This window comes from Vidua macroura, chromosome 5 (genome assembly GCF_024509145.1).
Source record: "Vidua macroura isolate BioBank_ID:100142 chromosome 5, ASM2450914v1, whole genome shotgun sequence".
NCBI classification, from domain to species: domain Eukaryota; kingdom Metazoa; phylum Chordata; class Aves; order Passeriformes; family Viduidae; genus Vidua; species Vidua macroura.
The window spans coordinates 43,646,500-43,671,061 of record NC_071575.1 but is presented as its reverse complement, the minus strand read 5'-3'; the positions used below and the strand labels follow the sequence as shown (position 1 = coordinate 43,671,061).

General features: G+C 40.6%; 1 protein-coding gene and 1 long non-coding RNA gene across 8 annotated transcripts in view; one reads left to right on the top strand and one right to left on the bottom strand.

Moving 5' to 3' along the window:
* SCAF11 (SR-related CTD associated factor 11) overlaps window positions 1-19,196 on the bottom strand; it is a 50,097-nt gene extending 30,901 nt beyond the window's left edge. For 3 of the 7 annotated variants that reach the window (XR_008437103.1, XM_053977557.1, XM_053977561.1), the window contains exons 1-3: window positions 10,637-10,679; window positions 1,877-1,952; window positions 874-1,028 (exon numbers count right to left, since the gene is read on the bottom strand). Coding sequence is in view for 6 of the 7 variants with exons in the window: in XM_053977557.1 (XP_053833532.1) it covers window positions 874-1,028; window positions 1,877-1,952; window positions 10,637-10,663 (258 nt within the window). In the remaining variant the exon portion in view is untranslated. Of the gene's footprint in view, window positions 1-873; window positions 1,029-1,876; window positions 1,953-10,636; window positions 10,680-18,285; window positions 18,664-19,108 lie in introns of those variants that run through there. The other 4 variants (XM_053977558.1, XM_053977559.1, XM_053977560.1 and 1 more) reach the window with 4 other exon arrangements.
* A 1,726-nt stretch (window positions 19,197-20,922) lies between these two features.
* On the top strand, window positions 20,923-24,289 carry LOC128807441 (uncharacterized). The gene is made up of 3 exons (XR_008437158.1): window positions 20,923-21,334; window positions 21,843-23,352; window positions 24,165-24,289. It is a non-coding gene; the product is annotated as an uncharacterized LOC128807441 (long non-coding RNA).
* The last annotated feature ends 273 nt before the right edge of the window (window positions 24,290-24,562 follow it).

Below are 24,562 nucleotides of genomic sequence, written 5' to 3'. Positions count from 1 at the left end.
TCACTAATAAATAGCACAAAAATTAAGGTTAAAACATAGCAAGAATAAGCATATTGCATATATACATACCAACCAAGTGCTACCAACGTTCTAAAGGGAATACTGCAACCAAAATCATCATTTGCTTCAAAAGAATGATATTGCAAAGAAACCAAACAGTGGTCTCACTAAAGTGACAAACTAATTCAAGTCCAGAGAAGCAGGGCAAAAGACAGCAACCCCTGCCTGTCCTAGTACAAAGCAATATTAATTTAGCATTTTATACTGATAATTGAAAAAGTTACAGGAAAGGTAAAGAGTCCAGACTAAATGCACTGATTGCATAACATAGGTGAGAGAAAAGGGACTAAACAGAACAAGGTCATCAAGGATTTGTTCAACAAGTCATTTTTTTTAACGTTCCAGAACTATCTACTAAGTTATTGACATAGAACAAAAACCAGCCATCATTAAAATGATTTTTTTTTTCAGAACAGCAGTAAAGCTTTTAGCTGAATTGCATGAATACATATTGGTCCCAGCCCTGAGTTGACACTATGACAAACAGCCTAAGGGTTATCACAAAGTAAGATTAAGCTAATAACAATGCAATATTATAGCATGTACATAATACTGTCTGATCTTCCAAACAGCCAACACCACTCTGTTTACTTATCCCTAATCTCTAGCAACCATTAAGTTACTAGAGTAAGTGAGATTGTCTAGTGAAAGAAAACTCAAAATACTTTATTGCATTAAGAACTATTTACAAATTGGTCACTGAACACTTCTGTGCAAAGCCAAAATCTGTAACTTTAAAAAATATATATCTGTAGGTATTGATGCAATAGATTTCACTGAAAAATAAAAACACACCTTGGTGCTCACTCTTACCTCAGCCCATTTAAGAATACAAGTCATGCAGAAGGTATGACTGCAGTTCTCAGGAAACCCAATCTCTTGTTCTAGAAGGCAGTTCAGACAGATGGGGCATGTGTTGCCATCACACAATAACGTAGAACAGGAACAGCTTTCCTCATTTTCTTCACCTGGTATTATTAACACTGACACTTAGAAGTTTTGACCGTTTTTGAAACAAAGTCCTTCTAGATTTGAATAATAAAGAAGTAAGAATTCTTTCAAGTACTCCTCTGACCAGCTTCTTGGCTGCATTAGACCTGAAAACTTGAATTCAGCTTGCTTGTAACTACAGAAAACTATATTTCAGATGAAGAAAGCTAAGCAACTTATTTCACAGACTACTGTACCAGTCTTTGCCATCAAAACAAAGGAAAGTTAATTACAGGGATATTTCAATAAAGCAGGAATCACAGTGTTTCCTCTTGGTCATGTAGTCATTTAGACATAATTCTTCTACATTCTTTCTCCTTGTGTGCTTGCACTCTCTCCATGACTTAAATTACACCAGCATATTCTATATTAATTATCTTATATATATATATGGTCTACTTTTACTTTAGCATTTCTGTCTTAGAATTATCTTAATATGAATATCTTCAAATATTTACCTAATCATGTACATTGAATAAAAAATGCTCCGGATTTTGTTAGAGTTAGAAAGTGTTTTCAGAATACAAAAAATGTATGAACTCTTCTTCAAGGAATTTTACACTGAATAATCATTTTCTCTGAATAGCAATTGCTATCAACATTTTTGTTTTGCTACTAGAAGTTAACAAGTAATAACAAGAGAAGAGACAGGATATTATATGGGGACCTCACAGGCCAACACCAAATATTATGAGAGAGTGGTTATATTTACACAACTTCTCTCAAAACAAGCAGCTTACTAATTGAGAGAGCAAATGAAAAAAATCAGACCTTCACAGCTTGAACCTGAATAATATGCTTCAATATTTTCACACACAAACTTTACCTTCCATGCCTTCATGCATCTGATCCTCAGTATCTTGAATACATTGCTTTCTGTTCTTCATCTTGCAAAATGTAGTCTGGAAAACACGGAAGCAGTTCATTTAGATTGCAGCTTGAAAATAAAAAAAATAATGAGTATTCTCCATTGTAGAGTAGAAATACATGATATTAGAAATTAAGAGATCATTTACCATTTATAAGTATCATTATTGCTGTCTAGCAACTGATGTTTCCAACTTCAAAATTTGCTTTTGTTCAACAGATGCGAATTTTTTTGCAGTGTTTTAAGACTACCACTGGTGCTTTTCTTTTTAAAAATGTAACATATTGCTAAGTTTCCATGCAAACAACCCCATGCAACACTGCAGTAACTAACACCTGCAAACTGCCTTATGCAAATAGTTGAAGCAACAAACTTTAAACACTCTAGCACCAGAAGAGTTGGTTGTTTTACAAACCTAGAGTCAGCGTAGTAGTGGCAAGTCAGAAAAATGAAAGCAGCTTATATTTGTATGACAAAAGAAAGAAGGAAATAATTCAAACTATTCGCACTCAGTAAAAAATGTAGAGAAATTTGTATCAAACAAGGGCCAAGTCACAAGCCCAGGTGCAGTGCAGTATCATGAATGGGGATGCACTTTTTAACTGCTCTGTGAAGGAGATAGCACGGATGAAGTACATCCCATGATCCACATCACAAAAGTTGAAAGAATTTGACCCTACATAAGAAATAGCAAGTATATGCTCTTTGGAAGCTTACTTAATACATGCAGAATGAAACACACTTGAAAAAAGAATATCTATACCAAGGACTGAATCTCCTACATTTCAAAACTCCTGTAGTCACAGCAGAGATAGTATATACACCTAGAGCTCCAACCCAAGCCCCAGAGGGAACAACAGGTTTCTTCAAAACTATATGAAGCTTTAAAAATGACTAGTATTTAAAAGGACAAACTAAAACTTCAGAAGACATTGAAGAAATCAGAGATTACCAAGATCTGCTATTTAAGCATTCAAAACTGAAGCAAACCAACTGAGGTTTACTCTCACACTTTGACACTTTTGCTAGACAAAGCAGTGGGAAAGAGCTGAAATTGCCACAATCATGCTCCTCAACTAAACTTCCTCCAATTTCACTCAGAAACTACAATACTTTACCACCAACACATCCAGAAGAGGGAGACACAGAATTTCCTTCCCCAAGCTTTTCTTCTAATCAAGTCTTTATTGCTTGATCTTGGCAACAGAAGTGTTCTAATGATCATTTTTTTATACTAGAAAAGCAACTCCACTGCACATTCCCATCACATATACTTCTCATTTTCTTAGGCAACCCAAGAAATCAGGACTCAGATCTGCAAGTCTTAAAATACAGGCAGTTTGTAAAAGAAATGGTCAAAACTGTGAAACTAATTGGAAATCTGCAATTAGAATTCAAAATGGCTTCAATAGTCCTATTAGAAATTACTTGATTCCCCAAAGGGAACATGGCAATCAATCCAGCTGAGGGTAGGGGAAAGTGAACGGACAAGGAAAGGAAAGCCTAGCTTTAAGGGATTTCCCTCCTACACTGCTATCACATTTTTATATCTAAAATTATTTCAAAAGATAGCATTAATACATGGCATCAACTGTAGTCTGGTTACTAGCACTAGCACCGACTGAATTGCAGCCAATGCTGTAAGCTACAGGCAAGTTCTGTTTGCAGAACAACCACTGTCCAGACCTTCACCTTTTGCAAGCTAAGCAAAAGGAAACACAACCCAAGTCAAGCTGCTCCTTTAAAATTTAATGCCTTCAACAAGCAACATCTGCATGAAATTAGGACAGGTAAGACCACCAAAACCACATTTGAATTTAGGAGATTGTGGTCTGTTGCTTTCACTCTGATTTGCACAAGTGGCTTTGGCCCCAGAAAGTGTAAATCATGCAGTAGTGTGCAGTATAGATGCTCTTATACACAAAATATAAGAACATCCCTTCTGCCCTACATCTTAAAACCTCAGCAATGCTTTACAGAAGCCAAAAATTCCACGATCTGTACTCAAGCATGTTTCAACCCTACAAGTCGCAGGACACCTTATAGCTGAGTCAGTTTCAAGACAAGATCAAGAATTCTGTTCTCTGCATACATCCACAGAAAATTATTTAAATAGACACAACCTAGATACCGAATTAAGGAGTAGCTTTTGAGTTCACACTTACTATAACAGAGGTTGCGAATTCACTAAAACAGATTGCAGAAATAGAACACAAAAGCTCCTCAAATTTGTTTTCCCCAGAAAATTTTTACTCCATTGTACTTTTTCTAGACACAGACATCCCAAAAATTCTGACACACTTATAACTAGAACAGAGATCCTAAAATTCTGATAGAATATCAGTAAATCCAAGACATGCAGCAACTGAAAACATTTATGTGGTGTTACCCCATTCTTCTCACAAGCCTATTATTTAAACATATACTGAGTGCTGTTAATGCATTTCACAGATCACTTTGCACAGAACAACTTCATCAGTTTGACACTGCATTTCACACCACACAGCAGAGGAATTTAATACTACTGAAATTTGTATAAATAAAGTAAAGGATATCATTAAAATTTACACACTATTTAACAAATTCACTTTGAAAAGACTGTTTTCTCCACTACTTTTAAAGGGGCATCACAGGCATTAGAATAGCAGAAGAGTTAACACCGGACTGTTATTACATTTCTATGATTAAAAGCAGAGTTGGGAAAAGAGAACCTGGTGGTTTAGAAAGAGCAAACAGCACAGAAAATAGAATACTTATTTTTCCCAAAATGTGATAAGATAGCAACAAACGTGGCATATGTTTATGCCTTTGACACTGTCTCCCACAGCTCACTCCTGGTAAAGCTGCAGCTCACGGCTTGGACAGGAGCACTCTTTGCTAGGTTCAGAACTGGCTGGGTGGCCAGGCCTAGAGAGTGGTGGTAAACGGTGCTGCATCCAGCTGGGGCCAGTTGCCAGTGGTGTCCCTCAGGGGTCTGTGCTGGGGCCAGTTCTGTTCAATATCTTTATTGATGACATGGATGAGAGGATTGAGTCTTTCATTAGTAAATTTGCAGATGACACTAAGCTGGGATTCTGCGTCAATCTATTGGAAGGGAGAAGGGCTCTGCAGAGAGACCTGGAATGGTTGGATGGATGGGCAGAGTCCAGTGGGATGGAGTTTAATAAGTCCAAGTGCCGAGTCCTGCATTTTGGCCACAATAGCCCCCTGCAGCGTTATAGGCTGGGGACGGTGTGGCTGGACAGTGCCCAGGCAGAAAGGGACCCAGGGATGCTGGTCAACAGCTGGCTGAACATGAGCCAGCAGTGTGCCCTGGTGGCCAAGAAGGCAATGGCATCCTGGCCTGCATCAGGAATAGTGTGGCCAGCAGGAGCAGGGAGGTCATTCTTCCCCTCTACCTGGCACTGGTGAGGCCACACCTTGAGTGCTGTGTCCAGTTCTGTCCCCTCAGTTTAGGAAGGACGTTGAGACGCTTGAGCGCATCCAGAGGAGGCAACGAGGCTGGTGAGGGGCTGGGAACACAAACCCTGTGAGGAATGGCTGAGGGAGCTGGGGTTGTTTAGCCTGGAGAAAAGGAGACTCAGAGGTGACCTTATCACTCTCTACAACTCCCTGAAAGGTGGCTGTGGTCAGGTGGGGGTTGGTCTCTTTCTCCAGGCAGCAAAAGACAGAACAAGAGGACACAGTCTGAAGCTGTGCCAAGGGAAAGATAGGTTGGATATCAGGAAAAAGTTTTTTATGGAAAGAGTGATAAAATACTGGAATGGTCTGCCCAGGGAGGTGGTGGAGTCACCATCCCTGGATGTGTTTAAACAAAGACTGGATGTGGCACTTGGTGCCATGGTTTAGTTGAGGTGTTAGAGCGGGTTGGACTTGATGATCTTGAATGTCTCTTCCAGCCTAGTGATTCTGTGAATCCTGTGCTGACAAAAAAAAAAAAACCAAAACAAAAAACAAAACAAAACAAAACAAAACAAAACAAAAAAAAAAAAAAAAAAAAAAAAAAAAAAAACAAAAACAAAAAAAAAAACCAAAAACAAAAAAAAACACAAAAAAAAACCCCAACAAAAACAACAACAAAACCACCCACCAACAAACCACACCCCTCTCCAAACTCTAGATAATCCATCCTAAGAACGCCTAAAGACAGCATAACATTACAGCCAAGATGGTATTTTTCTGGTGCTTGTACATTCTCAATGGAATTACTTTCTAAGAGAAATATCTTACTTTATTTCATATTTGACATAAAGACAAGGGTATTCTAGTATATTAAACTAAGAACAGAGATCAGAGACACAGGTACACAATACTACCTCAGTTCCCTGCTCTCTTAAAATAATTAAATGTTTAAGCTTCCAGGCTATTCTTCCAAGGAAATGAAATTCCTGTCCTTGTTTTCATGGAATGCATCTGCCAAAAAAAGTGCTTAAAGAGAGTTGACTGTAGATTGTGGTAATAGGTTTGTCCCTGTCCATCTGAGGAAGATAGCTTCATGAAGAACTTAACTCCATAAAGCAGATTAAGTGCCATGCACATATTAAACTATTTTCTATATCACAAAAGTACAAGTGTGATTCACACAAACTACTTCATACAACTCACAACCTAAAAATACAGATGTATTTCAACACTAATTCATTGTGCACGTGGAAAGAAAATACTTGGTCTGTTCAACGTCATGCCTCTTAATTTCTTAATGAATCTATTATATTAAAATCTTAAATAGACATAGAAAAAGCATTGGATTTAAAAAATTACAGAAGCCTAGTTAATTAGCACATGCCTCCTTTTTGCCTAACTACAAGACAAAGTCTTTAAAAGCATTCTTTATACCCTGTAAATATAATGCAACAACTAAATACACTCTTCCTCTAACACACTAACAGTCTAGAGACTCATATACACAGAAGTACCCCAGTTCAGCTGGAAAGAGGGATGGAAATCAAGAACACATGGAACAAGGTCTCCAGTGAGAAAGTGCAAAATTATGTCCAAGATACCTTACTCATTTCTGCAACAGTTTTAACTCAGGAAACATTTGTAATCCAACTTTCAGCTTCTTAGATACATGTTGCATTAATACCCAGAGTAGTATTTACTTTGACTGTTCTGTTTCTATTAAAAATATTTTATTATAAAAAGGATTTGGGGAACTCTTAGTTGTGTTATGATTTTTTAATAACTCAAGAAATAATCAGTTTCAATTATGAAACAACAGTCAGACATATATTTAGTACACAGAATTTATTTGCTTAACAAACAAAAATAACACCCTTTAGTCCCATCAAAATTTTGGGCAGCAATAGGTAGGACTCTATTTCTCCCTATGCATTTTCATGGTCATTATGAAACCTGGGAAAGACGTTTAAGCCACTCCCTCAGCAAGTATGTTTTTAAAGAAAACAGACCTCAACAACTAGTCACATTCACAAAACCAGATTTTTGTTGGTGGTGGTTTTTGTTATTGTAGTTTTAGTAGTTAATGACAGAACATGTATCCTCTGAAGTTCCTCAGAGGAACTTCATTAGGGCTCATCCTAATCTCTGGACCATTACTGGGAACATGTCCAGCTGCTGATGAAAAATCTTAAACATTTTGCCAGAACTTTTGTGCTGTCTACCAGATGGGCTGAGAAAACACTTATATTTTCCAATGTCAGTTGAAAATTTGAAAAGCTTTTTACCTACTTTCATCACTATGTTTAACACAACACATACACCAAAAATAAAAAATAGAAAAAACCTCACATTACTGGGTATTTGTCAAAGTACATGAAAAACCTTCACAGTTGTTTTATTTATTTGGAAAAACATCTGATTTGTCAGAAGAGCCTGAAAGGTAGACTTGCTTCAAGTGACAATTGAGTAATGTTTGCCCTTCAATAAATGAGGGCTACACTGAGAATCTGGAAGCACTTACCCTGGATTTTCTCCTTTGTGCAGTAAAATCTCTTGGTCCAGCACATTAGTGAGAATAGAACCAACAGTGGCACTCAAAAGCAGGCTTTTAAAGAGGATCTTTACTCTTTGTAAGCTCAAATTGCACCTTGTCTGCATTCCCAAATCAAATCCAATAGAACCAATAAAGATGAGGAGAAAGAAAGACCAGTGCTATGCCTTGGGAATAAAGAGAGAAATCTTTTTCTATAGGTCATTTAAGCCTATTCATGTAGATCCAGTGTCTTGGAAAGAATCACTGCTATTCAGGCAAGGAGATACTTCTGATTTTAAGACTCTTTCCAGACCCTTGAAGGATGCATTTACCCAAGAGAGCTGAGCTAATCTAACAGCTTGCTGCCACCCAAAGAAGCAGCTGTGTTCCTCACCACTAGTGATGGTGAGCAGACTTGCTAAGAGCCATAGGTGTCCAAAGACATTGCAAGTGAAAGAATGAGGGAGGGAAGACATAAAAAGGCACTGCCCCTTTTGGCAGTGGAAAGGTGCAAAAAAAGCTCAGACTTTGTTGTCAAACTGCACCCCCTTCAAGGACACAGCAGTACCTAGATAGATCAGCTGCCAGGCCCATGAAAATGCAAGGTAAAGTCACAGAAGAAAACTACCAAAGTCAATGGCTAGAACTATACCATACCAAACAGTACGCTGCTGTCTGTTGCTCTTCTCCTTCCCTACACAAAAAACCCAAAATAAGCCACCCCACCCAAAGCAACACAGTGGATATTATCCTCAGATTTTCCACAATCTAGCAGCAAGATACTGACATGTAAAGTTCAATTACAGATGCTGTGGCTACAGCTACATCCCTGCTAGAATCAATGCTTTCATTTTTGTGGCCCACTCAACAATAACAACATGAATAGCAGCTGCAAACACTCACTCATGTCCAATCAGCAGTGGACAGGACAACACCATAACTGCCTCCTAAACAGGGAAGGCAGGCACAACCCCATCAAAATGTGCTTGAGAACTGCTGCAGTGACTCAGATGCAGTGACCACCCCTCAGTAACCTGTCTGACCATCCAGAAAATGAAGAGTTTTAAGAAAAACTTAGATCCTTACAGTGGACACACACACACGTGCACACAAGGTAATCTCCTTCCTATATATAATGCTTATAAACTCTCTCAAAACCTGCAGGACAGATTTTGTGAAATCAGTGGAATAGGCAGTGTTCCTCACTGAAGTTTAACAAAAGAGTACCTGCAAGACTTAAGCAAAAAATAAGAGTAGTAAGAAAGATGCCATTTAATAAGACCTAACATATTTGAGAATATTCTATAAACATGATGTGGGGAACATCATGTCTTTTACAGAATGTTGGGTGTTGAAGCGCTGCTACAAATCAGATTGAACTCCAGAGTTCTGCAAGCAAAACACTTCTGTTTACTGGACAGTAAAAAGGTAGAACAGAGAGCAGAAGTTTAAGATCTCTCCTGAACTCGTTTTAAAGGTGATAATAAATTGTGGAGAAATTTGCTGAAGTACACAAGTCAATGTACATCAATTATCCCACAAGATTTTCAGTATCTGGCAGCAGCTGTGAGGTTAAGTTCATAAGACCACATGACATTACATGTCAAATCATAGCTAAGTGGCACCTCTATACTATCAGTGTTTCAGGGTGACCACTGACAACCAAGATGGTCCTGTGTTTAGGTAAATTCAATTTGCAGACAAAAAATGAGATAAAGCTAAACTTGCCAGTTAGCAAGGAACAGAATAAAAACAAAAAAAGGCACTTAGGGGACATAGTTGTCATAGTGCAGCTTCATTTGATTCAAAGTATATGCTCCCAGTTGATCAATCTAACCTGTAATATAAAATTATGCTTGTGTCCCAGCTGGCTCTTTAGTGACACTTCTCAAGTCTGTGAGAAAACCCTTTCCTACTCTGCTAGAGGACAAATGATGTTACTCAAGCCTCTGTCAGCTCTTGACAATGCAAAAGCAGCGAGGGCAAAGCTGTGCAGCTTCCCTACATGCTAAACTAAGGCAATTTTGCAGGGTAGCTCCTCAGTAAGTCTGCACTGATAACACTGCTTTCCAAAGATGTTCTGAATTATATAAGTCAATTCCAGACATAATCTTTACAGACGTGCACAGCTGGGCTTATAATAGCCATAAGGAGGAAACATTCATTGGAGCTGTAGTTAAGTCCCTTGGGAAAAAACAGCTTCATTTATACAGAAGACAGGATGAATAAAACATTCTAAAGACTGATACAAGGTGATGAAATGTGTATTCACATACATTAAAAGTCCACCTTATTTTTCTTTTCAAGCCAGTATTTTGAACAGAAGGCAACGTGCACTGTGCTGCTGTTTCTCCAGTGCATGCACGTGTATGATAAGACTCTCAACAGAAGAAACACTACACCACAACCACCCCTGTAGGAAGAACATGTGTTTGCCACTGGCTAAGTCACATCATTTCATATCCTGACAACAAAACACTGAAATACTGAAGTAATTACCATAATACTAAAAAATATGAAAGAGAAAATAGCATACATAACATGCTCTCACAAAATGTAGAATTCAGCACTTTGGTGTTTCTTCTAAGTAGTCTGTGACTAAACTGGGTGAAATTGAGATTTATAAATAACAGGAACTCATCAGGCATTAGGTACTATTTTCAAAGTGCACATGGTTCAAGCAACTAAATCGAATCAGCTTAAACTCAGGACCTTGCCTTCTGCTGCTTAGGCTCCTTAGTCACATACATACTTTTGCAGCTGGAAGGGATAGCATTACATACCAAAGTCAGCAAAAATGGCTCAGCCATTTCCAAGAACAGGGCTGGTTTTTTTAAAGTACTTTTTTCTAGCCACTTGGAAGCACTAGTATTTTCATGCTTTCCATCAAAGATATTTGGCAGTGGGTCACGGAGAGTAAGAACATGCTTTCCATACAAGTAACCCTTCCAAATACAGCCATGTCACAGATCTGGGGGAAAAAAAAAGTTTGCATTTAGTCAATAAATCTTTGCTAGTCGTTGCATTTAATTTCCACCCCCCCCCAATAAACTTGATCTGTCCTTAGCATACACAAATAATTTTAAGTTCCTATCCCACTGCTACATGGCACATACAACATTCTCACAAGATGAATGAGCATACTTCAGCCACTGCTATGGCAACACAGCAGGACTTGTGGCAGTCATCTTTCTGATGCTAAATAAACTAGAAAGGCCATCTTTATTTTTCTTAATACCATCCTAATCATATCCGAATAGCCAGACTCAAATATCAGGGATGCAGGAGCTGAACCAGGAGACCTTGCAAAGACAGAAGCAGAGAATATGACTTTTTAACAGGGGAAGGAAAAATGATGGGCAAAACCGATGGAGTAAGACTGAGCTCAAATGAAAAGCTTAGGGGCAGTAGCAAGAAGCATATTTAAGATGCAAAAAGTAATGGGGCAACAGAATAAGAGTGGTAGGTGATTAGAGAAGCATCTTGAACTGTAAACAAAAAGGAAAAATGCAGCAAAGGAAGAAAAAGAATGCAATTGTCCAACTACATACTATTTTTTCTTTTACCTAAACCACAGTACTCCTATTTTTTAGCTTCTGCATGTTGAACCCCTGCAAAATGAAGGATATTCTCAACAAAATTTATGTAATGCACAGGCTTCCCTATAACTTTACAGTTTAACTTACATGGGAAAATAAAGGACTATAGAAGATTACATAGAACAATAGACACAGTCTTGATAAAAATACCCTGAACTTGAGTACTCTATTAAACGTATGCTGTTCTTTCATTTGAAACATCAAATCAAGGGTTTAGACTTGTGTCATGTTTACGACATGTTCATGATTAAAAAAAATTGCATTTCTGAAAAAAAATTCAGATTACAAGTAAAATATACAGACAGTGAGTCAAAAACAAACAAAAGAGAGGAAATAACATACTCATTTAAAAGCACATGTTGCCTCTCTGAGGCATACACTTAAAAAAAAAACACACTAGATGAAAGCTACTGTATCAAAAATATAGTCCTCAAGCTCCTTCTTGCTTTGAATAACAGCATTTCATAAGCTCAGGTCAAAGACCTACACTAACCTCTTACAAAACCTGAACAAATAGAAATGCTGTATTTGTGAAAAAAAAGAGAGTTTGTGAAGGATTTATGACTACTATAGTAATTTTAAGCATAATTGTATTTTGTACAAAATCTCCTACAATATCTGTAGAATACCAATGCACTGAATGTCATTTCAGAAGTAGTAGATAGATGGGGAGTAAGCAGTTTCAATTACTGTTGATCTTGTTTTCACAGCCCTTACTCAGCAATAACTTTCAAGACAGCTAAAATAAAGTTAGAAAACCCCAGCCGGGAACAGAAGACAGATTTGTGAGAAAAGGTCCTTCTTAACATGAACAGCAATGCAAAGAAAGGTAACACAAACTACTAATGCAAGATGGTAACCTCAGGTCTGAGTTTGAAAATACAACTTGAACTCCATCACCTTTCCTTCCAATTTGTGAAGTGAGTCTAATAGATAGTTATGCCAATCACCTCTTTGGCTTCACCATAGATATGGCATCAAGAAATGATCTACAACACAACAGTACTTTACTGTGAATTCTTAAGCGACCAACATAGGCTTTGTTATAATTGATTATTCTATGCCATTGCAAAAAGAACCTAAGCTTTCCATATCAACATAAGAACTTAAGCTTTCCATATCACTAGAAGCTCCCCACAATGAGGAACTCCAATGTCATTCAAAGTTTCTTGCCGGAATAAGAAACACAAAATAACCACTGGAACCCACTAACTTATCCAAGACTTGCATAAGGCACCTTTCTTGCTTAGGCTGATGAAATTGCATCTTAAAAATCACAATTGCATAGGTTTAGAGAGAAGAATATATTTTACTTTCATTGTTATAGGTATCTTTATTTTGTAACATCTCTAAACCAAAACTGCAACGAGTTCAAAGTAGCCCTAACAGATTGATTTTCTCCAGCTGTTTCATAGGACATCCAATTACTTTTTGTTACATCCATTTATCCACAATGGTCACTACCTCTTACCTAACAACTGATAAACTAAGAACGTTTTAAAAAAGCAAAACTGCATCTAGAAAGTGCTTATTCAGTAGCTGTATGGAAAGCATAGGAGAATTTCATTGTCCCTCCTATGTCCAGAACTGCTGAAGTTATTCACTCCGAATAGCGAGCAGGCCAACTAAGACCACATGCCTACCTTCAAATTCTACCTTAACATCCAGATTTTTCATATCAGTTCAACTCATTTTCATGTAAGTGTCTCCATCTCTCCTGTGACATAGCAAGAAAAGCACAAATTTTCATTCCTCCAGTTTTGGCCTGTGTTGCTATCTAAAGATATGGACAAAGATGAACACTTCTATCAGACACTGATCATATGGAATTTCACATTCTCTATTACTGCTAACAGTCTAACAAAAGCCAGGTAGCAAGCCAGAGACAACAAGGGTTAACTCAATTGATATTTACAAGCAATTTTGTACTAGCTTGAAAAAGTTTCAAATACCACTAAATGCATCAACTCAGGTTTACTCATAAATAGTACCTGCAAAAGCAGATCAGTTAAGCAGTACTTTCACCCCTAACCATTGCATTTTAATGTGAGCTCACCAATTCTTAAACTAAAAAATGCATTAAGAGAGACATTATTAGTGTCTTTTAGAAAAAGTGATCAGATACTGCAATTTACCACACTATCAGGCTTTAGAAAACAGCTACTGGAAAACATTTCTACTTCCCAATTCTCTCTACATATTCTTTTATACACAAACATATAAATAAATAAATAAATAAATATATATATATATATATATATGCACACGCAAAATCTGAAAATCTTTGAAAGTCAAGAAGAAATACCACCAATCACAGAACCATAAAATTAAAGTATTACTTTTTCATTTTTGCTATGACAGAGTATTTTTGAGTTCAAATTCCAATTCTGTGTTTTGATGGAGGAAAAAAAAGAAAGAACAATACTACTGTTTCATCAAAATAAATTTGTGAGACAGCGTAACTTGCTAATAAAAAATAAATAGGTGAAAATACTCAGCACAACATACACAAATATAAAACATAGATGTACAATGCCTACAGCCTACACAGGTGTGTGTGTGTATTTGTTTCCTGAATAAATTAAATGCAGTATTTTGATTGTCCTTTGTGAAGTCAGTTAACAATTTCCCACATGTAGAAGTGACAACTTCCACATTTAGATATATTGGATTTGTTTCTCCAACTGCAAGTCTTTAGAAAACTTGATGCACTGCAATAAAAGGACATAGGAAAGCTAAATCTTTCAAGAAGAGGCAGCTTTCTCTTTTCTATTTTTTTTTAGTGTCATGATTTGACACTGGCTGAACGTCAAGCACCCATAGAAAACTATATATTCATTCTCTTCTGCTATAGTTGAGAAGAGGAAGGGGAAAGAGAAACTGAAGAGCTCATGGGTTGAGAAGGATTAGGAGAAAACACTAAAGGGCAAAATGGGCTCAAACAGTTTAAAGAAAATTTATTAACAGAATTAAAAGAGGATAATGAGAACTAAGATAAACCTCTAGAACACCTTCTTCCTCCCTCCAGCCCCTCCTTCCGTCCCACCAACAGTAGAGAGACAATACATGGGAGTCTTTAGTCAGTTTGTTATTTAAAAAAAAAAATCTTCAGTTTGATTAGGGAAAGGAGTTTGGTTTTTTTCTGCTGTGCCATGGGGTCTTCCTCACGGGAGACGGTTCTCTGTGAACTTTTCTAGTGTGGTTTTAATTTTCATGAGTAGTAGTCCTGCCTGACCTCCTGCAATGTGAGTTCCTCCCACAGGCAAATAGTTTTCCCACAACTGCTTTTTGTGGGTCATTAGTTCATGGTGAGTAATCTTTTGAGGATGAACTGCTCTACTTTGGAAGCAAGGGTCCTTTCTCTATTTCTGGAAGCAAGGGTCTTCTCTCTCTGTTCAAGTTTCCCACTAGATTACAGCTTTTCAGTATCTACTTGCTCCAGCATGAGCACTTTTTCCCATGGGCTGCAAGTGGACCTCTACATCCCTCCATGCATTTAAGGAATTACAGGGAAACAGTTTGTTGTATTATAGTCCTCACCACAGCTTGTAGAAAAATCTCAGCTCTGATGTCCGGAGCACCTCCTCCTCCCACTCTCTCCTTTCACAGACCTTAGTGTCTCCATTGTGCTCTCCTCGTGTTTTCACCTTTTCCTTTCCTCTGATTCGGGAGAGAACCGTTATTTGTAGGTTCATTTGCTCTCGACTTCTATCAATTGAAAAGTTCTTATAGGGTTTTGTAGTGCTGAAAGGTTGATCCCATCTGGGCTCTGCATCAGGGAATTGCTCATCGTGCCCCTCGCTGTCGGCGGTGGTCCCCTCCAGCATTGCACAGGCAGCACTGGCCACCGGCTCCATTCAGCGCCTCTTTTCATGCAGGGCACCAAAAAGGAGAAGCTGCTGCTGCTGCTGCCACCCCTGCCCTTCTGCGCAGTTCACCACAGACCATGCCAAGACAGCCCCACCTGCATGGTCCTGGCCGCGTGGGATGGCCCCCAGCAGCATGGCCCCAGTGGCTGCCTTGCATGGCTTTTCCTTTTCTTAAATATGTCATCACAGAAGCATTACCAACTTCTTTCATTGGGCCAGCCAGTGTGTCCATCATCAGAGCCTTCAGTGATTGGTTCTGGTGAACACAGTAGAAGTTGCAAGGAGTTTCTCTCTCAGAAGCAGCTTCTGTGGCTTCCTCTGCCCCCACTAACAGCCAGGCTGCACTAAACTAACACGGTTGGTTAGTTTTTTAAAAGCTCCCAACAGAGAAAAACTACTTGATGGATGTGGTGTGGGGCACTTACAGATTGTGCACATTCAACCTTTGCAAGCCCTTCCAAGACATCACCTTCATCATGCCTTTGGTGCTTCACCAGAGCCAGATGCAGAGGTGACAAACCTCTCACACAGAGCTGTTTGAGACAGCAGAGCTGCAGCTTTAGCAAACAGAAAGGTAGAGGCACATTCACCTTCTATCTTCCAGCCAGAGCCCTCCCTCTGCTACTTCATGACTACAGCTATGTTGCTACACAGAGAATCAATTGGTTCAGGGTATCAAAATTAAGCAACTTTCTTGCAAATTGTGTCCATGTCCTCACCAGCTGGGTGAAAAGATATTAAACAAGTAGGGAAGATACAATATCACTGCACACAGACTGTCTCCAATCAAGCTCAGTGCCTTTCAGGGCAAGGTGGACTAGTACATACACATGAAACAAAATGTGTCTACATTGCTGAAAAGCGATGAGAAGCCCTTGTTTCGAAGCGCTCAAAAAAGCATGTGCACTTAGAGATCTCTGACACTGAGAGAGTACAGAGGATGATTAACACTGCATCACCAACCTGTAATTTAAAAAAAGGCAGAAAAACTGGACAATGTCAAGATTTATAAAATCTACTTCAGCCTTAAAGGGTTTAGCAGATTAACCATAACCATTTAAAAATTCATTCAGAAAAAACTGATAACAATGCTTGGCAGCACTGAATAGTCAGTTTAGCCATCATGAGGAATTCTTCTGCATGTTTTTTATAGGTATTAACTGGAAAGACAATTTTTGTCCCTTACCTTAGACCATTGGCAAAGAAAATCTGAACACTAAACAGTGGACTGACAGAAAGCCAGGCTTCAAGAATTTTGCTGTAGGTATGGCAAGTCAGCCCTTCAAACTTTTACCAGCAGTTTTTTTTAATCCCTATTAATATAAAGTACATTTAAATACAACATTATTTGAAAGACAAATTACCCTTTAATTACTACATAAAGCAAACTTAAGTAATTTAAAGTTTTTGCACAGGTCTTTTTAGTACTCAGGACAGCGGAAGACTGAGAAGATTCTGCAAAGAAGCCCTGTAACAGGATAAAACCAAAAAGCAATAGACGTATGTAACCTGAGAAGAACAATCATGTACAATGAGCAGAACAGCCTGCAAGTTTTATAAAACTGGGGGCTAGAAGCCATGCAACAACTGCATCAAACAAGCCAGTTGAGAGCACAGAGAAACTCTTTATCATCTAGATGGTTCCAAGGCAATAGCTGACTAACTGGAGAATAAGATAAACTTACAACTGCCCGTTGGGTCAAACTCAACAATCTTCACATACGCAACAAACTCAACCTTCACATGTGACGGAGAACCATAAAATCATGACCAAAACACTCACCATATACCATGCAACTTTGGAAAGTTGTTCCCAAATGCAACCCAAATATGAGGTAAAAGCCAGTCAACCCAGGATTACTGCTATTCAAGAAGGTCAGAAAAAACATTCTCTTCCATGACCCTTTGGGAGACAGAGATTTCCTCACACAGACATAAAGCTGTTGCCTGCTCTGCTCATTCCAACACAGACTTTAAGGTCAATGAAACATGAAAAAAAAAGATAAATTTTTTTTGGTGTAATTTGTCACTCTGAAAGTTGACAGATCAGCAAATGTAAACTGCTGAAAAGAAAGCTTAAAAAGATGTAGTATTCTGACTAAAAGCCTAAACAGCCTCCCCACCTCCAATATGTCTTATCTCTGGAAATCACAAAATCAAACACTGTATTCCTAGAAATGTTAAAGGAAACACTTGAAAAAGTACTTGGGATCATTTCCAAGCATTTTCCATGCCACTGAAGAGGATGCTATCCATTTTCTTTTAATTGTGTGAGTTTCTAAATACAGCTTTTCCAGTTAAAAAAGAAGAGACATGGATTACCACATATAATCAACCAAATAACAGCACATTTTTTGTCACTCTGTCACTTAATTTAAGAAGCCTACTACTCATTTCTGCTAAGATCAAATTAAATCATGACAAAATGACTCTCCCATGTGTAAGAGTCTGAATACCTACCTAGTAAAATTTAAGTCAGATTATACTTAAAACTATGATCCACTGCAAAGAAAATCAAAAGCCCCCAACACATCAGTGATGAACAAACTTAACACTGGACACTCAGCTAGATTTCCCTTTAAGGTTACTGAAGCTATAGAATTCCAAACTTAAAATTACTGTTCAATAATCACGAACATTCCAATCCATCACATAATAATTATTTAGATGGGCACAGCCCTAACTGTCTCTTGACATTTGAAATAAATGACTCTTTGCCAACAGCACCTAGTTACTGATACTAAACACACGGTAACTACCTAGCCTTTCTCTCTATTACCTCGCTCTCCCTAAGAATTTAAAATTAATTAGTAGTCTAAGAGCAAAACATCGTGAGAGGGCGGGGACAAATTTTAGTCCTAACAACACTGCTTTGTTTTGAAGTTATAAATGGTGGAGTGGAGATGGACTGTCAGAGATGAATTACATTTTCGGCTCAGGCTAATAATATTCTTTAATACTCACCAAAGGGGAAAAAAAAGAAGAAACTAGGACACCATGTACTATAAAACACAAGAACTGAAGATTATCTCACTGGTTCGGTAAATTGCTTCCAGGCTCGAGCGCTCCCCCTGCGCAACTTCGCTGATGTCTAAGTCGTGATCCCACAGCAGCACAAAAGCAGAGCTAAGCTTTGAGCTGAGCCTCTCCGTGCAACTTCCTCCACAACTCTAAGGTCCCAGAAGCCGCTCCGCCAGCAAAAGCCGCCGGTGTTCACAGCTCCAGGCGCCCGGTCGTGCGCCCACCCCAACGGGAGCAGAGGGACGGCGGTGCTCCGCGGGCCGTATCTTTGTTCAGCCCAGCTCATGGGTCAGCGGGCAGGGCTGCTGCTCCTCCCGGCGCGGCTTCTCAAAAGCTTTCGGCACGGAAGGGGACGCCGGATCGCCCCGCTTTGTTTCCCCTCTCGCCCCAGGGGGGCCGGCGGGCACGGGAGCCGGACGCGCGTCCCGCCGCGGCGACCGAGCGTCAGCACCGGGCCGGGCCGGGCTCCCGGTCGGCGCCACGACGCGGGCGACGAGGGGTAGGGAGGGGAGGGAAGGGAAAGGGGGGAAACGCGGCCGGAGCCGGCAGCAAACTCCGCCCCAGCCCGACGGAGCGGCGGGAGCGCCCCAGCCCGGCGGGCTCCGCGCGGGGGGAAGGCCCCGGCCGAAGCGGGACTGCAACGCCTCCCGCCTGCCCTGCCCTGCTGGCCCGCCAGCGCCCGGCCCCGGCCCGCGGCCCCGAGCACTTCCCCTCGCCGCGCGGAAATTCCCGAGGGAGGCGGCGGGCACCAACCGCCGGCGCTCACCTGGCGCCGCGACGTTCCCTGGCGCGGTCTCTGCCCCGCAGGGAGCGGCGAGTCCCGGTGCCGGCGCCCCCTCCGCCGCCTCGGGGCTGCCGGGGCTCGCGGGGCCCCGCGCGCTCAGCGCCCGCCGCGCCGCCACATGTCCGCGCGTGGCCAGGGGAGCGTGGCGGCAGCGCCGGCGGGGGCCGGGCGGGGGCGCTGCTCCGCTCCGGCAGAGGCGGAGCCCTGGCGGCAGAGAGAGACGCCCCCAGACCGCCCCGCGCCGCCCCCAGGGAGCATTATGGGATAGGTCCTCCAGCACCGCCCGGCGGGGAGGGCGGGAGCGGGAGGGCACGTGACCCGGCGGCCCCGCCCCGGCCGCGCGCCAATGAGGCAGGGGCGGGGCCGAGGCGGGGCGGGGCCGCGCGCCGCGGGAGGGGGCGCCCTCTGGTGGCGGCACGGCAGCCCAGCACGGCCGAGGCATGGGGGGGGGGCGGGTCGGTGACGTCATCTTTCCGCGCCGCGGGGCGCCCCGAGTGCCAAATCTTTTTTTATTTAATTTATTTTATTATTAGTAGTAATGGTAGCATTTTAATACAGTCAGGCACACTGGACGAAGCCCTGTGACCACAAGAGTGTGTGACGGGGCAGCGTGGGTCCGGCCCTGCAGGGAGCAGTTCCTGCGGGGCCCCAGGGCGCCGCGGGTCGGCAGTGGTGCGTGCTGGCTGCGGCCTGTGGGCGCACTGACACAATGACGTCTAATCCTCGTACAGTTCCGCAGACAGGTATTTTAAAAGCAGTTGGCCGTGGTGGCGTACGTCCTGATTATGGCAGACAGGAAAGCAGTTCAGTGCAGCTGCCGCTTCTGCGCGCTGGCCCCGTTACATCTGCACCACAGCACCACCAGGCTCTGCGAGTGCTGGAGGCTCCAGAGGCAGCGGAGCTCAGGCTCAGAGGCAGCGGAGAGCTGGGAAGCGCCGTGGAGAGCCCTCAGCTGAACCCCCGGGGCAGCGCACCTGCTATAGCAACAAACGACAGGAAGGGGAAGCAGCTCCCCCAAATACGTAGGCTTGGTTGAGTGTCTCCTTGTGTTCAGAATGAAGTCGCAGTCTGAACAGAGTAAAATGTGTCAGCGTCAGTTTATCAAGAATTATGATACCTTATTAGTTGTCATAATTATTGAAAGAGTATTAATTTAGGATCATCTCGGAAGAACTTGAATAAAGTAAGAGCAAGCAGTGGATCAAAATGTAAGAAGAGTGACAGGAAGGAAGGAAAAGACTGTGTTCATTGGAAGGCTGCAGGGAAATGTAATAAGAAGTAAGACTACTCCCATAGTTTGGAAAACATAGATGTAGGAATGGAGATTAAATATTTAAGGTAAGTCTGACTTTAAAGTGATTAAGGTTAATAAATCCCTCAATTTCTTCAACGGGATTATATAAATAAAGGAATAAGGTGTTAGGAAAATTGGCATTAAAGAAAGCTTTGTTATAAACACAAGTGCTGTATTTTGACTACACTGAGATCCTGAATGACCCTAGAACTAGACACTGAAGCAATTAGTAAGGGAGAACCACAGCAGCAAATCAGCAGTGTGTTTGCCTAGCCAATCACAGGGGGTCAGGTTTTGTTGCAAGGAGGGCATACTATACATAGCCACTGTATGCTACTCTTTTTTACTGTTGAATCTTTTAATTAAAATGTTTACTAAGTCACTTGGAGCTCACAGATGCAGAGAGAGGTTGGAATTCACTGTTTCTGCCACAAGTCATGAAGATGTTGCTGTCACCCACTCATGCTGCACAGATCATGTTGCACAGAAGAGCCAGGCAGGCTGAAGAGAAATATCTGTGTGAGAGAGGAATGCAAAGAGAAACACTCCTCACCTCTGATGTGCTGTCTGTACTTTCGTTTGATCCTCTGTCTCACATCCATCCCAGCACTGACCTTTATGGCTACTCACACAACTTCAAGATATGTAGTAACAGTCAAGTGGCTCTGGCCCTCTTGCACTCACCTTTTGAGATGGATGTGTTCTGTACACTGTTTATGATGGGGGGGAGAGGTGTGACAAACATCTGTGACTTCCCTCCTGTCAGTTCTGGCAAATATGTCTTTAGTTTTCCTATGTGTACATGAAGTTCCAGCCTGCAGAGGTTTCCAGTCCAATCAGGGCTGAAGGACAGTTGGATGTCTGCTCCCAGAACCAGTCTGTCAAGGATGAGCAGTTGGTCAGATCTGGCAAAGGTGAGCCTGACATGTCATTCCTTCTGTGAGCTCTGTGCCTGCTGAAAGGGGGAGTGAGGAGCTTAGGTTTTGTACAGGGGTTTAGAAAAAGAGTCATGAACTCTGATTTTCTACTAATCTCAGCAAACTCTATGATACAAGCACTTTCATAAATTTATTGGTCATTCATGCAACCATTAGTATTTTTCTCAAAAGTCAAAACAGGAGGATGATTTGACCTGAAGCGATAACTGAAATATCGTTAGGAACTGAGATGAAGTGGCAGGAAAAGAAGTATGAGCTGGGGCAAAGTTGATAGGAATGGATACAGAAATTGCTAACATTTCTGTATTAGTGGATGATTTGTCAGGACCAGCCAGTTTTGTTGGAAGGAAGAGTCTCAAATTCAAAATCTAAACATCTGGGAGCCAATCTTGTGATTTTTGACATTTGTTGATAATTTTGTTTTCATGCTTTACAGTGGTAAAAACATAATGTCTTTAGTCTTAATGTGTTCTAAAATCTTCAGCTTCTTCAAGTGACTGATGGCAGAGGTTATCCTTAGTCAAGGTGGACACCACACCAATAAATCCTTTGCAGGTGGACTAGGTAGGTATAAGTAGGGCTCTTTCTTCATTTTGCAGCTAGATCCAGAATGTTCTGCTGAAAGACCATAAGTAAACCTCAGGCTGTAGGAGACACGCCATTTTTAGCGGTTCTTTGGAGGCTGAATGTGTGTGCCCTGTGTTTTGTTTGGGAGATTTACTCTGCCCACATTTTCAGAGTCTCCCAGTGTCTGTGAGAGCTGGAAACTTCCCTGAAGCGAAGCCTCTCACCAACTTATGTTTCTCTCAGGATGCCAGCATGGTGTGGAAGCACAAGCAAAGCCATATTCATGGCACAGCTCTGAGTATGATCAGAAGCCAGATGTGCCAGAGAAAAACTGGAACACATGCAGGGAGAACAGTGTGAGTGAGGGTATGGTAATTTGGAGAGGGGAGCAACAGGGAGTGTGATACTAGAAATAAGAGAGGTATTAGGGTGAGGGAGAGGGGGAGATAATGGCAGAACTGACAGAGAGATTTTGATCACAATATGGTAGAGCAAAAGAGGGGAGGTGATGCTTATTGAAAGTAGGGATGAGTCAAGCATGGGACATCTGGAGGACAAAATGGTGGTTATCCATGAGAGCAGAAACTAGAATTGTCATACAGCACAGAGGGGAAGATGGAGACAACTGCATATTTGTGCTGTGAATTTAAATTCTTAACTTGGAAGTATTCTGTGCCATCCCACGCCATTTGCCATTAACAAAACATTGCAATGAAGGCACAGGTAAGTGACTTTATTGTTATTACTACTTTTTTCAATGTAATGAGCCTGAAATGGTATTTCTGGTGTCTTGAAGCTGCCAGTACTACATTGTCTCTGGAAGAGAGGAGGTGAAAAAACTTTAGAATAGTGGATTGTTCTTCCTGCAGTGACGCTGTTGGTACTCATCAGTTAAACCACTGAAATATGCTATACCCAGGGAACAGAAGAACTACTGATGATATAATACTTTTGCTGTCCAATTTCAGATGCTCATTTAAGTAATAAATGATTCATCTATTGGGCTCTTGGATTCTGAGCTTTTAAAGAATGTAGATATATGCAAATGGCATAAGAAAAGGTGGACTCTCAGAATTTATTCAGAGCTCATTCACCCTCTCTGCCCCATGCAGGGTCAGTCATGTATCTGATGCTCAGTCTATTCTTCAAGATCTCTGGTGGTGGACTCTCCTTCCAAAGTCTCCTTCCTCAAGCAGGCCATTTCTCTAGTTTAAAATTTATACTTTTGAAAAGCTGTACTGATTCTATGTATCTATGATCCTTCCTACTGCATCAGAAGCCCATTCATTTATCCCTGTCCACCATAAGCACTGATAGCAGATTGTCCCTTTTCTCTTTGAAGCAGATTTTTACTTGCTTTTACCATTCTTAATTAATTTTCTTTTAGGTTAAACAACATTGAAAGGTCAACTAAAATCAAATATATGGTAAGTTCTTTGTCTGCCCTATCCTAGGGGCTTGATATTTTCCTCTAAAAGGAAATCACAGTGATTTGGCAGCAGTTGTTCTTGAAAAATTAGTGTTGGACATTGTCTTCTACATAACTTTGAAGTAATTAAAAATTCTTAGCTTGATATTTTTTTCAGGGAGGTTTTTTGGGGCTGTCTCTCCCTCTTTCCAGCAATAAATTTTTGTTATTGTTTTAAATTTGAAATCCAACTTTGTCTTATATTTATATATTAGGCAAAAAAACCCCAATTAACTGAAAATAAACTAAGTGGATTAGCTCATTGTTCCAATAATGTGGTGTTCTGAAGTCTCTGTCTTTGGTACTGTCATTCTTATTTCTTTTTAGGGATTTTTTAATTTTGAAATTGTGCTATCTATCTATTATCTATCTATCTATCTATCTATCTATCTCTCTATCTCTCTATCTCTCCAAGTAAGTAGATTGTATGTTTTCTTTGTCAAGATGCCTCAAATACTTGGCTGCACAGAGAACATTATTTCAGTGATACAGCTTTTAATTTTTTTCTTGTTTTAAAAACTTGGATGAGAGACTAGTTTTTTTATTTACATGCAGTATGTCTTTGCTTGCAAATTTCATTGTTTAGAAATACAAGTAGAGTGGGATGAGTTAACGCAGACTGGTGAGGAATTTCAGACTTCTTTTTGGCCAAAGGGAATACAGAAGTATGGTCTAACACCTAAAAAAAATCTTTTTTGAGAGTATAGTCAGTCACAGTATAGACAACTGTTCTGTTTCCTTTTTTATTCTATTTGTTTTAATAAATTACAGAATCACAGAATATTCTGAGTTGGAAGAGATCCACAAGTATCATCAAAGTCCAAGTTCTGGCCCTACACAGGACAAACCCAAGAGTCATAAATGCTAGCCACCATGTTGGAAACAAAGTTATCAAGCCTCTCCTTTGGATTTTTGGTTGGTTGGTTGGGTTGGTTTTGGTGTTTTTTTTTTTTTTTTTTGTCTTCTAATTCATTCAAAGATACTGGTCAGTTGCTACTCGTTCTACTATACATATTAGAACCAGCCACATTTGCCATTTAGTGAAGTATATACAATTGTCCCTTTTGGCCTAATCTTTGGCAAAACTGAGTTTCAAAAGATGGATGGGATTAGCTCAGATAAAATTTGGCAGCACACATTTCAGATTCACAATATTTCTACGTTCAGTA